This window comes from Anomaloglossus baeobatrachus, chromosome 3, assembly GCF_048569485.1.
Source record: "Anomaloglossus baeobatrachus isolate aAnoBae1 chromosome 3, aAnoBae1.hap1, whole genome shotgun sequence".
NCBI classification, from domain to species: domain Eukaryota; kingdom Metazoa; phylum Chordata; class Amphibia; order Anura; family Aromobatidae; genus Anomaloglossus; species Anomaloglossus baeobatrachus.
The window spans coordinates 545,059,567-545,077,435 of NC_134355.1; the positions used below are offsets into that span (position 1 = coordinate 545,059,567).

The 17,869-nt window shown below is 43.8% G+C and overlaps 1 protein-coding gene across 1 annotated transcript in view; it reads left to right on the plus strand.

Moving 5' to 3' along the window:
- Positions 1–17,869, plus strand: part of CLSTN2 (calsyntenin 2) — a 1,533,789-nt gene that overhangs the window by 534,734 nt on the left and 981,186 nt on the right. Inside the window, exon 2 of the mRNA XM_075338625.1 lies at positions 14,314–14,436. Within this exon, the coding sequence (XP_075194740.1) occupies positions 14,314–14,436 (123 nt within the window). The remainder of the gene's footprint in view (positions 1–14,313; positions 14,437–17,869) is intronic.

The window sequence follows — 17,869 nt, forward strand, 5'->3', positions numbered from 1 at the left end:
AGATTGTAACGTTTAATTTGAAGGTTTGAACAAAAATATCTGATAGAAATTGTAGGAATTGTACACATTTCTTTACAAACACTCCACATTTTAGGAGGTCAAAAGTAATTGGACAAATAAACCAAACCCAAACAAAATATTTTTATTTTCAATATTTTGTTGCGAATCCTTTGGAGGCAATCACTGCCTTAAGTCTGGAACCCATGGACATCACCAAACGCTGGGTTTCCTCCTTCTTAATGCTTTGCCAGGCCTTTACAGCCGCAGCCTTCAGGTCTTGCTTGTTTGTGGGTCTTTCCATCTTAAGTCTAGATTTGAGCAAGTGAAATGCATGCTCAATTGGGTTAAGATCTGGTGATTGACTTGGCCATTGCAGAAGGTTCCACTTTTTTGCACTCATGAACTACTGGGTAGCTTTGGCTGTATGCTTGGGGTCATTGTCCATCTGTACTATGAAGCGCCGTCCGATCAACTTTGCGGCATTTGGCTGAATCTGGGCTGAAAGTATATCCCGGTACACTTCAGAATTCATCCGACTACTCTTGTCTGCTGTTATGTCATCAATAAACACAAGTGACCCAGTGCCATTGAAAGCCATGCATGCCCATGCCATCACGTTGCCTCCACCATGTTTTACAGAGGATGTGGTGTGCCTTGGATCATGTGCCGTTCCCTTTCTTCTCCAAACTTTTTTATTCCCATCATTCTGGTACAGGTTGATCTTTGTCTCATCTGTCCATAGAATACTTTTCCAGAACTGAGCTGGCTTCATGAGGTGTTTTTCAGCAAATTTAACTCTGGCCTGTCTATTTTTGGAATTGATGAATGGTTTGCATCTAGATGTGAACCCTTTGTATTTACTTTCATGGAGTCTTCTCTTTACTGTTGACTTAGAGACAGATACACCTACTTCACTGAGAGTGTTCTGGACTTCAGTTGATGTTGTGAACGGGTTCTTCTTCACCAAAGAAAGTATGCGGCGATCATCCACCACTGTTGTTATCCGTGGACGCCCAGGCCTTTTTGAGTTCCCAAGCTCACCAGTCAATTCCTTTTTTCTCAGAATGTACCCGACTTGATTTTGCTACTCCAAGCATGTCTGCTATCTCTCTGATGGATTTTTTCTTTTTTTTCAGCCTCAGGATGTTCTGCTTCACCTCAATTGAGAGTTCCTTAGACCGCATGTTGTCTGGTCACAGCAACAGCTTCCACATGCAAAACCACACACCTGTAATCAACCCCAGACCTTTTAAGTACTTCATTGATTACAGGTTAACGAGGGAGACGCCTTCAGAGTTAATTGCAGCCCTTAGAGTCCCTTGTCCAATTACTTTTGGTCCCTTGAAGAAGAGGAGGCTATGCATTACAGAGCTATGATTCCTAAACCCTTTCTCCGATTTGGATGTGAAAACTCTCATATTGCAGCTTGGAGTGTGCACTTTCAGCCCATATTATATATATATAATTGTATTTCTGAACATGTTTTTGTAAACAGCTAAAATAACAAAACTTGTGTCACTGTCCAAATATTTCTGGACCTAACTGTATATATATATATATATATAGCTATATATATATATATATATAGCTATATATATATATATATATAGCTATATATATATATATATATATATATATTATATAAAGCTGAATGTGTGTGTCTGTGTGTATGTCCGGGATTGGCATCCGCACCATTCCAGCTACAGCCACAAAATTTTGCACACTCACATGTGTGGACCCCGAGAGTGTCATCTATGTTGTGAGGCGAAATTTTAACCACGAGCGTTCCAATTTACCAATCCATTTTTCCCCTATCTACATAATGGGGAAAAAGTGAAACGAAAAGTGTATCTGCATCGTCGCATTTACAATCACAAAATTTTGCACACTCACACGTCTGGACCCCGAGAGCGTCATAGGCTAATGTTGTGAGGCGAAATTTTAACCCCGCGCTTTACAGTTATTCGCCAAAAAACCTGCCTCCATTAAAGCGAATGGAGCTGGGAGCCACAGTGCAGCCAGAACTTCAGAAGAATGTGCAGCCACGCCCTTATATGGAATGTTGGCGTGTCACAATACAGCCAGGAAAAGAGACAGACACAGACAGGGAAAGAGGCAGACACAGACAGGGTAAGAAACAGACATAGACAGGGTAAGAGACAGACACAAAGAGACAGACAAAGACACAGACTGACAGGGAAAGAGAGGGAAAGAGAGACAGGTTAAGAGACAGACACAGACAGGTAAAGAGACAGACACAGACAAAGAGACAGAGACAGACATAGGGAAACAGACAGACAGGGAAAGAATGGGAAAGAGGCAGACAGGGAAAGAGGCAGACAGGGAAAGAGGCAGACAGGGAAAGAGGCAGACAGGGAAAGAGGCAGACAGGGAAAGAGGCAGACAGGGAAAGAGGCAGACAGGGAAAGAGACAGACAGGGAAAGAGACAGACAGGAAAAATGACAGAGGTAGACAGACAGGGAAAGAGACAGATAGACAGACGGAGAAAGAGACAGACAGTCAGAGGCAGACAGGGAAAGAGACAGACAGACAAAGAGATAGAGACAGAGAGATATGTACAGAGGGGGAGACAGACATTATAATTGCATTTCTATCTATTCGTTTTGTGGTTTTGTGTGCAGAATACATTTTTGTTAATACATGCTATTTTGTTAACAGCAGTTATTAACCCGGGCGAAGCCGGGAAGTACAGCTAGTGTGTGTATATATATATATATATATATATATATATATATATATAATCTAATATATAAAGCTGAATGTGTGTATGTATGTGTGTGTGTATGTATGTCCGGGATTGGCATCTGTACCGTCGCAGCTACAGCCACAAAATGTTGCACACTCACACGTCTGGACCCCGAGAGTGTCCTCTATGTTGTGAGGTGAAATTTTAACCCCGCGCATTCCAATTTACCAATCAATTTTGCCCCTATCTACATAATGGGGAAAAAGTGAAACGAAAAGTGTATCCACACCGTCGCATTTACAATCACAAAATTTTGCACACTCACACGTCTGGACCCCGAGAGCGTCATAGGCTATGTTGTGAGGAGAAATTTTAACACCGCGCGTTCCAGTTTACCAATCAATTTTGCCCCTATCTACATAATGGGGAAAAAGTGAAACGAAAAGTGTATCCACACCGTCGCATTTACAATCACGAAATTTTGCACAGACACCTCATGTGACCCAGGGAACATCGTAGACTATGTTTTGACAGGAAAATGTAACCCCGCGCTTTACAGTTACTCTCCAAAAAACATGCCTTCATTAAAGTAAATGGAGCCTGGAACTACAGGTTATTAGTAGAAGCTGTGAGTGGTTGCTATAGGAACAAAAGACATTCATAGTATAAGAAGCTTACATGTGAGGTAATAAGATGGCGGTGGGGAGACGGATAGAGAGAGACAGACAGGGAAAGAGACAGAGAGATAGAGACAGACAGGGAAAGAGACAGACTGAGACAAACGGTGAAAGAGACAGATGGTGAAAAAGAGAGACAGACCTGGAAAGAGACAGATGGAGAAAGAGACAGACAGACATAAAGACAGGGACAGAGACAGGCAGACAGGGAAGGAGGAGACAGCCAGAGAGACAGACAAAGATAGATGGGGAAAGACACATACCTTGATAGAGACAGATGGGGAAAGAGACAGAGAAATAGAAACAGACAAAGACAAGCAGACAGGGAAAGAGACAGACAGGAAAAGACACAGACAAAGAAGCGGGGAGACAGACGGGGAAAGAGACAGACCTGGGAAAGAGATAGACCTGGAGAGAGACAGATGGGGAAATAAATAGAGATAGAGACAGACAAAGAAAGAGACAGGCAGACGGGGAAAGAGTTTATCTGGATTCTTTGGTTTTATCTTCCAAGCTTTCTCTTTCATCCTACCCCAAACATGCTCAATGATGTTCATGTTTGGTGAAGGATGGGGAATCAGATTAGTTCACTCACCATGTGAGTGGTGAGGTTCCCATTCCTGCAGAGATTCACTTCTTCCCCTGTGGTCCAGTACTATAATCACCTATATTAAGTCTACTAAAGTTAAAGATGACATAGCCATCATTTTGACTCTTTAATCCTGTAGAAATGTTAAGGCTGGCCATTCACTTTAGATGTCTGATCATTTGGCAGAGAGAAAACCCAGCCAACACTTCTGTACACAAGAGCGTTCACGAGTGCTGTTGTGTTTGCTATGAGAAAGTTGCCAAATCACATGTCTGCGCGCATCTTACCTTATGGAGAACAATGTAACACACCAGCCTGAAATCGGATATGCAGGATCGACATCTCTCTTGACCATTAGTCTGCTGGTGCCCCCATAAACATTATGCTATCGGCCAAACCCTTCATTATCGGTGGGTTTTGCCGACAATAGTGTAATGTGTATGGGCTTTAAAGAATTGGTAGTCACTGTTTTCTGTGCACTCCAATGGGCATATCTAGGTCATTTTATGTTTTTCATCTGTTCCTAGTTGCTAGACAGACGAAACTAGATGTTATCTTATCCATAAAATGATAAATTAAAATGGCATGAAAATTATACACAATTTCCATTTTGGACAAATTGTTCATAAAATCTGCTTATTATACTCAGATCTCAAACATTTAGATTTTTAATATAAAAAATATTGGTGCCTTTACTTTCATGTGACAGTCATTGCACAAAGAGATATTCAAAGATGATCTTTTAATGTTCACAAGGGAATTGCAAGAATACTTCTACCAGAAATGTATAGCTGACAGCATGCATTTTTTTTGCTAGACTTATGAAAAACAAATGGTCTGTTTGCGGTGAATGAAGTGTAAAATATGTAATTACCATTCATTGTTCCAAACATTTTGCAATAAAAAGCATGAAATTAAACTTTATTGCAAATCTCTCTCATTTGAAGCACTTTTACTAGAAAAGCAGATATGCTTTAGGTCAGGATGAATTTTATTTAGAAGATTTACAGCCAGTGGAGGATAATTGGAGGCAAAATTCAGTGTTTGGAGAATTGGATCCGGTAGTTAAACACCAAACTGAACAAATTAGCTAAAATAATTAGAGCTAAAACAAAAGGATTTTGTAATCAGATCTGTGTGAAAATGAGATATAATTTAACAAGGTAAAAGTCAAAGTTGGTGAATTAAGAAAATAAGAAATGTTGGAAATTGGCCAAAGGTGGCTTTAGAAATGAAACAACTAAGTTTCCTTTCAACGCCAAGGGCTACATGATATCTAGATGGCTGGATGTAAAAAAAAAAATCAAAATGTGAATCATCTGTCTATGTTGAAAACTGTAGATAAACCTTCTCAGCTGTATACAGTGTAAATCTTATAGGGGCTTTTCATGATCAAACATTATTTTAGAAATTTCCATCTACAGTCTGTCACACTGCACAAGGACGTGGCCCGGAGTAGTATTGCGGAGTCACCACAAGATGGCAGCAGAGTAACATCACACTGTACTAAGACATGACCCGGAGTAGTACAGCAAAGTCACCACAAGGTGGCAGTGGAGTAGTCAGAGAGCCAAGTCAGCAACAGGAAGTCAAAATAATGTACAAGGGGTGTACAAACATAGTCAGAAGCAAGGAAAGGGGTCAGGAGCTGAACGCTAATAGAGAAAGCCGAAGAGAGACACAGACCCAAGTCAGGGACGGGAGCGTAAGTCATGTACTGGGAAGTCCAAACTACAAACAAAGGTATGACAAGCGGGACAGGGCCGGGGGGGAGAGACAGACACAGGTTAGGTGGGAGAGAGTGCACAACAGGACAGATTGAGTACCTCAACAGAGCCAGCTACACAAACTATGAGACATAGACTATTGCTGGCATTGAACCAGAGGTGCAGCACCCAGATATAGCATCCCAGAAACCAGAACGAGGCAGGGAGAAACTAACCCCTGACATGACCAGGCCGGAGCTGATACCACAGTGGCAGACACCGGCATGGATCATGACACAGTTATAATTCAATTCTATTATGATACTACTTTCAATTATGTAGCAAAAAATGTTACAACCCATGGATTATAATTTATCATCACTTTGCAACTACTTTGATTCCTGTTTTCTTTTTTCACTTATGATTTTTTATTTTGGTATCTTTTCTAGACATTTATCCAACTGAAGGAACGCACCCATTTGATTTCTGGGCCTGGTGTGATGTTCCCCCATGTATATACTAAGCTTATTGAGTTGATGCACACGGCACTTCTGGGGTGGTGCACAAGTAGGGTCCAAAACTGTCTCAAGTAGATGTAGAAAATTGCACTCGAGAACAATGTGAATAGTGTTTTTTATTGTGATGAACTTGTAGGACCACATAGACAGCTTTGGACACCAGGTCATACCCAGCTACACTGCTCACTGTGCTACTACACTTTCTAAGGAACCTCTGCATGCACAGTGATGAAGGTCTTTTGACTGAAATTTCTGTGCTTGTGCTGGTCCTTCAATTTCTTCACAATAAAAACCACTATTCACATTGATCTTGAGTGCCAATCTTCTGCATCTAATCTATGGTAAGCTTATGGCATATTTGTCTGGCAACAGTAGTTCCATGTAGAACAGCTAAAATAAGTGAGTACACTTCAGTTTAATATTTTGATCATTAAAATATTTCTAGGACATTTTCTGATCTGCCATCTTAGCGTATTCCAAATGTTCCTCTGAAATGTTCAGCAATTTATTTGCTCCTTTGTCTATTGACAGTCCAAATCATTGAAAAGTCATAAGTAAAGAATTTAAATTTAAATCAAAATTGAAACTGTTTAAACTGTGATTATAAAAGTATTATTCAAAAATCAAGTAAGAGTGAAGCTCAATTATGTAATGAATCTTATTAGGGGTGTGTGCTTACGATCAGTGTTTGCAGCATTTTGGACCCAGCGTATTTTTGCTACAGTACAAGCACAGTGGATGGGATTTCTAGAAATCCCACACCCACTGGGCATGTACAGCCCACAGTGAAAACTGACCTGCGGTGCAGATTTCCGAGCCACAAGCATGTCAATTCTTGCTGCAAAGTCGCAAACATCCTGCCTAGGGAGAATACAAGCAATAGACCGCAACACCCCGAACCCTGATTGTGGCATAAGCAGCTGCCGTTTCCTGCATTCTCCTGCGGAGGACACTGCGGCTATGCAGGTCAGGAGCCGCCGCATTCAGGATGCAGTGGGTCCTGATCATGGGCACGTACCCTTAGAGAGAAATGTCTCGTTCACCACATCAAGTTAATTTCCTCTACCTACTATATCCAGACCTATTCACTGTTATATCACTGGTAAGAGCCCTCCCCAGAGAAAAGACTGTTTTTTAGCTTAACTGAGATAACAGGTTATACTCTATCCATAGAGGTCTATAAAATCTACAAAAAAGGGGCCCTTAATTGCAAATCAAATCAAGTAAATAGATATTTTATTGATACATGGAAAGACAAAAGGTTAAAAATGAGTCACATGATAAGATGGTGGTATCACCAGATGGAAAGACAATTGCATAGTTCAAATTTCATAAAACTATAGCTACAAGATGACAAGATGAAAAGAGAAAAATTAGAAGTCTATGGAGAGGATGGAGAGCATGATATATCATATGAAAACAGAGAGAAAGAAGCACTCCAGGCCTAGATTCATAGCTACACTGCTCAGTTAGGCTACATTCACACTTCTGCTATTTTCTATCAGTGGTAATCTGCCGCTTTGAGAAACAATGCAATCCGTCATAAATGATTTGGCGGATTCCTCTGTTTCCCATAGACTTGTATGAGCGGTGGATTGCGACGGTTGGCCTTGCGTTGCATCTGCCACACGATGGATCAGTCATTTATTGACTGACTATCAGACGGGAGCAACGCTGAATGTAACGTTTTTTTCCATCGTCAAAAAAACGGATGCTGACAGCTGCGTCGGCATCTGTCGTGTGTTATAATGGAAACCAATGGGCGGTGGAATCCGTCGCTATCCATGGAATGACGCAATCTGGCCACGGATCCATCTGTTTCTTCTGGGCATGCCCAGATCTAGCAGAAAAGAACTTCTGGTCACGATCTCTCTCTCTCTCCTCTCGAATCGCGAATAACCTTTCCCGGCTAAACATATAAAAAAACTAAACAACAATGGAATCCGTTGTTTCACAAGCGTCTGTCGCATCTAATTTAGCACTATATACGAAGCATCCGTCCCATCAGTCACAAAACGGATTGTGACTGGTGGAAAACAGAAGTGTGAATGTAGCCTTATGCTTAACAATGTTTTTCATTCTAGTGCTGCTTCTAAAGACGTGCTTCAATGATAGGGAAGCAGGATCTTTTCTTCCCTCTCTGTGCGATAGATGGTAGACATGCCAGCAGTTAAGCCCGCTTTACCCGCTGCAATGTATCTTACAATGTGTCAGCGGGGTCACGTCGTAAGTGACGCACATCCGGCATTGTAAGTACATTGCAGTGTGTGACAGGTACGTGCGATGGCGATTGAATGTTAAAACGTTCATCGCATACACATCGTACCTGTCTCTAGAATTGCACGTTAGATTGTTCATCGTACCCGGGGTAGCACACATCGCAGTGTATGACACTCCGGGAACGACGAACAGATCTTACCAGCGTCCTGCGGCTCCTGGCCCACAATGCGGAAGGAAGGAGGTGGGCGGAATGTTTACGTCCCGCTTAGCTCTGCCCCTCCACTTCTATTGGCCTGCTGTCGTGTGATGTCGCTGTGACACCGAACATCCCTCCCACTCCAGGAAGTGGACGTTCGCCGCCCACAGCGAGGTCGTATGGACGGGCAAGTATGTGTGACGGGGGTTACTCGTATGTGCGGCACGTTCAACAAGTTGAACATGCCACACATACGATGGGGGCATTGCAAATCGCATACGAAATCGTATGCGAAATTGCAACATGTAAAGCAGGCTTTAGTCTCCTTTTCATTCTATGGACTACTATAATCTGATCATTTTTTTCATAGATTCCAATAACACCAAGTATTTGCCTATCAAGATTAATAACCTGGTGAAAGAACAACAAAATCCTTTGTATGAGAGTTTGAGGACTATTTCAAGTTCATTCCATTAGTTTTTAAGTTCAGTATACAATTAGATAAGTGGTAAGTCTAAGGGGTACTTTGCACGTTGCGACATCTCTAGCATCGGCTAGCAATGCCGAGCGCAATAGTACCCGCCCCCGACACACATGCGATATCTTGTGATAGCTGCCTTAGCGAACATTATCACTACGGCAGCTACACACGCACTTACCTGCCATGCGACGTGGTGGCGGGTCGTGCGGTATCACAGCGACGTCACACGGCAGGCGGCCAATAGAAGCAGAGTGGCGGAGATGAGCGGAACGTAAACATCCCGCCCACCACCTTCCTTCCGCATAGCCGATGGAGGCAGGTAAGGAGATGTTCCTCGCTCCTGCGGCTTCACACACAGCGATGTGTGCTGCTGCAGGAACGAGCAACAACATCGTATCTCCTATTGGTGCGACATTACGAAAATGACCGACGCTACACAGATCACCGATTTTCGACGCTTTTGCGATCGTTTATCGGCGCATCTAGGCTTTACACGTTGCGATGTCGTTACCAGCGCCAGATGTGCGTCACTTTCGATTTGACCCCGACGATATCACAGTAGCGATGTCGCAACGTGCAAAGTACCCCTAAGGCCACATTCACACATCTGTTTGTAGTGGTCCAGGCATGGTCATGATTCCAGGACTTTCTGCAGTTCTTCTGGCTTAAGCCTGGCAGCCTCAAATATGTCTATGAGGCTATTAACTTTGGATCAGGAATCCCACATATAGTTTGTGCGTCATGGATGTCTGAATATTTCATAAGGGACATATTTTCAAAGATTTAAAACCCACCAAGCTGATGCTCATTACCTAAAACTGCAAGTATATTGTAACATTTCCATTTGCCAAGTACATCACCTTTTTGAGAAACCATCCACTATTTAATATTATAATAGCTTCCATTAACTGGAAAGCTCTGTATACAGCCAATGTGCTCGGTCATTCCTATTCTCTCAGATTCATTGGGTTTTATTGTGTCCCTTCTGTTGCAGCACATCAATGTCATAGGTGCATTCACCATCATAATATCTCAGCTCATTCTCTCCCAGTAAAGGTGCAACAATAAAGAGTAATTTAGGACTTCGGCAGCAGGATTATTATCTGCTTGGCCAATCATCTGGCACTGGTTTGAAAGGGTTCATAGTAATGTCACAAGTAAATATGTTCAATACAGAGCTGATGGAATCCATCTAAATGTACTTCATAGAGGGCTGATCTGAAGTTACCCAATAGTGATGTATTGTAGAGAACATAGAAAAAAAGTGTGACATGATGGTATATTGATCCTGTGAGACTGTTAAGGAAAATACAATTAGGCAGCTGAAAAATCAACTCAGTGAGCAAAAGTGTCAGAGCTAAAAGAGAACACTCAGTGCAGCCTTCACCAAATGTCTATTCACAGACATTTCATTTACAGGACGTTACATTGTAGTTTAGGTAGAAGTTATGGTCACAAATGGAACTGTTGTGTTACAAATGGAATAGTTATTAAATAAGACACTGATTGCCCTGAAAACTCACTGAGATGTCCACTGGCGGACCCAGACAGAAGAGGTCTCATGTGCAAGAACAATATCTGGGCCCTGTGAAGACCAATAGCTCCTCATAATGCATAATGCCACCTGCTTTGGTGGTAGAGGTGGCCTCTTACTTCTGGGACCCTTGTGCGGCTGCACAGTTTGCACCAATATCCGCAACTGGATATGTCAAAAGGGATGAGGGTCAGGGTGATGGAGTGGTGGAAAGAAAAGATTGCATAATACGGGTGGTCTTAATGGAGGTATAAAGAGAAGATGAGGATGCATATAAGCAATTAGGAATTGCTCAAGTTCTCTTGAGTTACAACTTTTCTTTACCTTTTCCTATAATGAAGATACACTGTTTCTTGTTGATGCTGTTTACTCTATGGAAAGAAACATACATACAGCTTGTAGACTGTAAGCCCTCGTGGGCGGGGTCCTGTGAGCCCTCACGGGCAGGGACCTCTCTCCTCCTGTACCTGTCTGTGCTTTGTATTGTTTAGGATTATTGTACTGTCTCTATTACCTATGCCCTTTTCACATGTAAAGCGCCATAATACTCATGGTACTATAATAATGAATAATAATAATAATAATAATAATACAATAATTTTCCACAACAGGCAAATCTGCAGCAAAATCTACACCCAAATCCAGATTTGTTAATGGTCTAAAATTAGAGTAACTTAAATCCTAACGCATCCACTTACGGAATGTGAGTTCTTTGCTCACCATAGGTATGAGTGCTGGACCGCGCTCATTTATTAGTATTCTTCTTCTATCATCCTGTTCTAGTCTAGTCTGTATATTATGTTATTGGATTTTTCACTGAACAGTTCTAATGTCCTTCTCAAAAAGTGCTCCTTCAAATCTCTCCAGATTTCAGAAGAATAATAGAGAGAATAAAAATGAAAACATTCATGTATAGCTCACATTTCGTTTCTCAGATCGATGTGTGAGTATATTTGGTTCAATCTCAGGCTTTTGGATTGAAACACTAGGAATAGACACTATTCCTTATCTTTTAAAAGCCCTCAGCTCTCTGTCAGTGATACACAATTTGATTTACATTACATTCAAACCTATTGAGCTTTCCACCCTGAGGTGCTGATGGTTTTAGGTGGTGTGATTGAAAAAAAGAAGTCTCAGCTGCCTTATGTCCAGGGTGACTTGTGAAATACTAAAACTAGTTTCCCAATAATGTGAAATACTGTATAGCATGTATCTGCAGTATTATATATTTTCAGATATTTTAAAAAACAATACATGTTAAAATATGTTATAGGAAATAAAATACAATATTTATATTAAAGGAAACCAACCATCAGGATTTTCATATATAAAGTAAAGCCAGTGCTATACTGGGGCTAGGATGCTGAATGTAAACATACGTTTTGTTTTGAGATTGAATGTTTTATTTCAGAAATATGTACAAGTAAAGTTCCAGCAAAGCACTGCTATTTGATTGACAGGTGCAACAGGAAGGGAATATTTGGATCGTGTCTTGCTATCTATTCCCAACCCTGTCTGCTGCCTGGCCTTCCTACCCCTGTCACCATCATAGACGTTAATATTGGCGCAGGCAAACAGACAGGGGCAGGAATAGATAGCAAGAATCGGCCCAAATATTCCTGCCCCTGTTGCACCTGTCAATCAAATAGTAGCGCATTGCTGGAACTTTACTTGCACATATTTCTGAAATAAAATATCTAATCTAAGAACAAAAGCTATGCTTACATTCTCCATCCTAGCACCAGTATAGCACTGGCTTTACTTTATATATGAAAATCCTGCTGGGTTGCTCTCTTTAAGGTTTGTTATGAGACTACAGATTGACATTTTAGAGATTCATATAGAGAGGAGCGAAGTAATCTAGACAAACTTATTTTGTTTGCTAATATTTGTCAATACAATGGAATCAAAATTTTGGACTATTTGTTTCATGTTAATCAAGCAAAAAGGAGGCTGAGTGGCCAGTCAGCTTTAATTTTACTGGATTTTGACAATTGGGAAATGGCTAAGAAAAAACTTAAAGGAAGCCTGGTTTCCCTAGTTATGTGGATGACGACATAGCCAGGTGTAATCTAATGCCTGTTCAGATACATCACTGGCTTGCGCATGCTCATTTATATTTTAGGATCTGCCCGCAGTAGAACAGAGCAATGCACGCATGCTTGAGCCAGCAATCTCTATGCGCAGGTATGAGATTTTCCCCAGCATGGATGATGCAGGAGGCATCATCCATGTCAATTAAAGGAAAAGGATGTCAATCAGCGGCAGAGAGGCGGGATAGATGCTGCAGTGAGGGCGCCTATCAGACTGGACCACATAGATTTACATACAGCACAGGAGAATATAAAAACGTTTTTGGGGGTTATATACAGGGAGTTAGGGTATAACATACACCTTTATGGCATATAGCACAGATGCATCTAAAGGTGGTAATCTTAATTTACACATGAAAAATCTGGTGACAGGTTCACTTTAAGCTCTTATATTCACTTATCGTCAATACTTCACATTTGTCTGTGGTTGCTGCTCCTCACTTTTCTGCCCCAATAGTATTGCTGTCCCCTATGAAAATAGTTGGAAGAAAAAGGAGGAATCACTTGCAGGACTGGGATAGGAGGAGGGGTGGTGGTTTTAAGTTTTAAGTTTAGGTTATACAAAGCTGATATACTTGTAAATTTTCATTAAATAACTTTTAAGATTTTTAAGTTAACTTACTTATAAGGCAAAAGGAAAAGAACCTTAGCACATCTATATATAACCTTGCCAATTCTTTATGCTGGGGAAGAGATTGTTGATAGGATTAAAGGGAACCTGTCAGCAGATTTGGAGCCTATAAGCTGCGGCCACCACCAGTGGGCTCTTATATACAGCATTCTAACATGCTGTGTATAAGAGCCCAGGCTGCTGTGTAGAACATAAAAATCACTTTACAATACTTACCAAAACGGTCGCTGCGGTGGAGTTGGGCCATATGTGCGTCTCCATTCTCCGGTGCCAGCGCCTCCTCTTTCGGCTATCTTCGACCTTCTTCTGAAGCCTATGTGCATGATGCGTCCTACGTCATACACAATTGCCGATCCCGCTCAGGCACACTACAATACTTTGATCTGCCCTGTTCGGGGCAGATCAAAGTGCGCCTGCGCAGGACCTCAATGCCGGCGAATGTGGAAGATGTGAGACGCGTCATACACCCCGGCTCAGAAGGACGACAAAGATGGTCGAAAAAGGAGGCACCGGCACTGGAGAACGGAGACGCCGGTATGACCCAACTCTACCGCAGCAACTGTTGGGGTAAGTATTATAAAGTGATTTTTATGTTCTACACAGCGGCCTGGGCTCTTATGGACAGCATGTTAGAATGCTGTATATAAGAGCCCACTGTGGCCGCAGCTTATAGGCTTCAAATCTGGTGACAGGTTCCCATTAAATTTATTTGCTATGTAAGTTAAAGTCCTACCGACACAAGCATCCAGAGTGGCAGGCACTGTACTTTGTTGACTGAAAGCAGAAATGTGAAAGTGAGAGTTTCACGCTCTTTAAGGCTATCTGATCCTCTTTTTCCACTCGACATTCATCACTTGTTTTTACTTCCGCCAGCCACTGTTTTGATCGCCATATTTATCCATGTGTCTGGCTTATAAAGTTTTAACAGGATGTGTGAAGTTCTATTTTTTTTCCTTTTAGTGAACAAGCACAAACCGTGGATTGAAACATCGTATCATGGAGTTATCACCGAAAACAATGACACAGTTATTTTGGATCCTCCTTTGGTTGCGTTGGACAAAGATGCCCCAGTTCCGTTTGCAGGTAGGATGGAACTTGACGTGTTCATTATTAATGTTCTTGGATAAAAAGGTTTTCATTGCTATTTCTATCTTATCAAGTGAACTTATATCAGAGAAGTAAAAGCAACTATTAATTCAAATGTACATTACATCATGTCTGGATTTTATTGTAAAAGACATTTATTATTGGACGTCTGCAAAGCGGAGACTGATTTTCATAGATTCCACAGCAATGAATAGAATCAGAGTAACTCATTCAGTAAGTGTACTCTGGTAACAATCTCAATTGTATGTATTCCAGGCAATGACTCGAAATGACAGTAATAATATATTTAATCTTTTATGGGTTGTAAGTACAGACCTGCCAGTGGTCTGTGAATAATGTATTTGTATGAAGCCGTACGAAAGTCAAGGGAAGGAAAGCTGGCCATACATACATGTACATTTCAAGGTTTTTCCTCTTAACATTCCGATTCCTATCAGCAGAAACTTTGATATCTGACTTGTAAAAACAATTTACCAAATGTGTTTATCTGGAGATTTTATACTATATAATGTCATCATTTCTATTATAAAAAAAATATTTTATTCATATGGACAATTGTAAGATTATAAAGCATTGGCTTATATAAACCATTGAAATAGAAAATATCTTCTATCCAGATAATTTACTTATCCTCACTATAGATAACTGCTGCAAAATCTTAGTATATATGATGTTGTCCAAATAATAAGATAATTAGTCATGAGTGAGCTCTATCATGCTCGGGTGCTCAGTACTCGTAATGACAAGTGATGTGTGAGCACTACCATGCTCAGGTGCTCAGTACTTGTAATGACTAGAGATGAATAAGCACTACCATGCTCAGATGTTCAATACTTGTAATGACTAGTGATGAGCGAGCACTACCATGCTCAGGTGCTCAGTACTCGTAATGACTAGAGATGAGCGAGCTCTACCATGCTCGGGTGCTCGGTACTCGTAATGACTAGAGATGAGTGACCTCTACCATGCTCGGGTGCTCGGTACTCGTAAAAACTAGAGATGAGTGAGCACTACCATACTCGGGTGCTCGGTACTCGTAAAAACTAGAGATGAGTGAGCACTACCATGCTCGGGTGCTCGGTACTCATAATGAGTCACTACCATGCTTGGGTGCTTGGTACTCGTAACCAGCAATTGGATGCTCAGATGGGTGCGACTCGAGTACCCAAGTATAATGGAGGTCAAGGGGGAACTCAAGTATTTTTCTAAAAGATTTCCCAGAAAAATGTTTTGTGTCCCCCATTGACATACATTATACTCAGGTACTCGAGTCGCACCCATCTGAGCATCCAACTGCTCATTATGATTACCAGGCACCTGAACATGGTAGTACTCACTCATCAGTGGCGCTAATAATCTGTGATCGTTTATCTGATCCTTCATCTTTTAAACTTGGGCATTTGGTTTCTTCCATATTATTACTTGTCTGCTTTCTAATCTTTTTTTTTTTTTAACAAATCTATCTATACAGCAAAATTAGTTCACAATTGCCGTACCTGGTGTTTCTACCAAGGACAGAAAAGCCTGGCATTTGTTTCCTCCTCATACCCTAAAACCTATGAAGTGAAGAATATTTTGCACATATGTCTGATTATCAGTCAGTGTATTTATTTTAAAATAAAAAATAGCAGTAATCCCATTTCAAAAAGGTGAAAAATGGTATTTGATGCAAGCCCATATATATACAGTTAGGTCCAGAAATATTTGGACAGTGACACAATTTTCGCGAGTTGGGCTCTGCATGCCACCACATTGGATTTGAAATGAAACCTCTACAACAGAATTCAAGTGCAGATTGTAACTTTTAACCCCTTAACGACCTTGGACGTACTGAGTACGTCATGGTGACATGGTGCTAAACGACCCATGACGTACTCAGTACGTCCTGGCGAAATCGCGGTCCCGGAGCCCCGGGGAGTGAAATTTATTTACTTAAACGGTGGATTCGGGAAGGAGGGGACCTCTGCCTGACGTCAGGAGGGGTGGTGCCTCCTCCCCGAACCTACAGAGGCTGTGATTGGCTGACGAACGCCGCTCAGCCAATTACAGCCACTGTAATGTTCCAGCCATTGAAAATGGCTGGAACATTGAAATCCAGCCCTGATCAGTGCTGCTGTAGCACTGGCCATTGGCTGGAGCTGGGTGATCGATGCTTCACCCGCCCCCAGCTCTGATTGGAGAGACCGGTCTTGTGACCGCTCTCTCCAATCAATGTGGATCTGCGGCCTGTGATCGTCCCTAGAAGCCGAGGAGAGCGGTAAGTTGTTGTCCCCGCCGCCCGCCCCTGTCCCCGATCGCCCCGCCGCTCGCCCCTGTCCCCGATCGCCCCGCCGCTGCTCCCGCTTCACCGCTGTCCCCACCGCTGCTCCCGCTTCACCGCCGCTGTCTCCGATCGCCCCGCCGCTGCTGCCGCTTCACCGCTGTCCCCGCCGCCTTGCTCCCGATGCACCGCTGTCCCCGCCGCCATGCTCCCGCTGCACCGCTGTCCCCGCCGCCGCTCCCGATCGACCGCCGTCCCCGCCGCCATGCTCCCGCTGCACCGCTGTCTCCGCCGCCATGCTCCCGCTCCACCGCTGTCCCCGTCGCCGCTCCCGATCCACCGCCGTCCCCGCCGCCATGCTCCCGCTGTCTCCGCCGCCATGCTTCCGCTGCACCGCTGTCCCCGCCGCCGCTCCCGATCCACCGCCGTCCCCGCCGCCATGCTCCCGCTGCACCGCTGTCTCCGCCGCCATGCTCCCGCTGCACCGCTGTCCCCGCCGCCGCTCCCGATCCACCGCCGTCCCCGCCGCCATGCTCCCGATGCACCGCTGTCTCCGCCGCCATGCTCCCGCTCCACCGCTGTCCCCGCCGCCGCTCCCGATCCACCGCCGTCCCCGCCGCCATGCTCCCGCTGCACCGCTGTCTCCGCCGCCATGCTCCCGCTGCACCGCTGTCCCCGCCGCCGCTCCCGATCCACCGCCGTCCCCGCCGCCATGCTCCCGCTGCACCGCTGTCTCCGCCGCCGCTCCCGATCCACCGCCGTCCCCGCCGCCATGCTCCCGCTGCACCGCTGTCTCCGCCGCCGCTCCCGATCCACCGCCGTCCCCGCCGCCATGCTCCCGCTGCACCGCTGTCTCCGCCGCCATGCTCCCGCTCCACCGCTGTCCCCACCGCCGCTCCCGATCCACCGCCGTCCCCGCCGCCATGCTCCCGCTCCACCGCTGCCCCCGCCGCCGCTCCCGATCCACCGCCGTCCCCGCCGCCATGCTCGCCACTGTCCCCGCCGTCGTCGCACCCACCTTTTTCAGCCGCTGCTGCCCCCGATCGGCGGCGGCCGCCGCCGCCATCATCGGCTGCCCCTTCTCCATCGCCACACCACCTATCCCTCAATGTGCTGCAAGCCACCCTCCCCCCACGTGGGGGGAGGGTG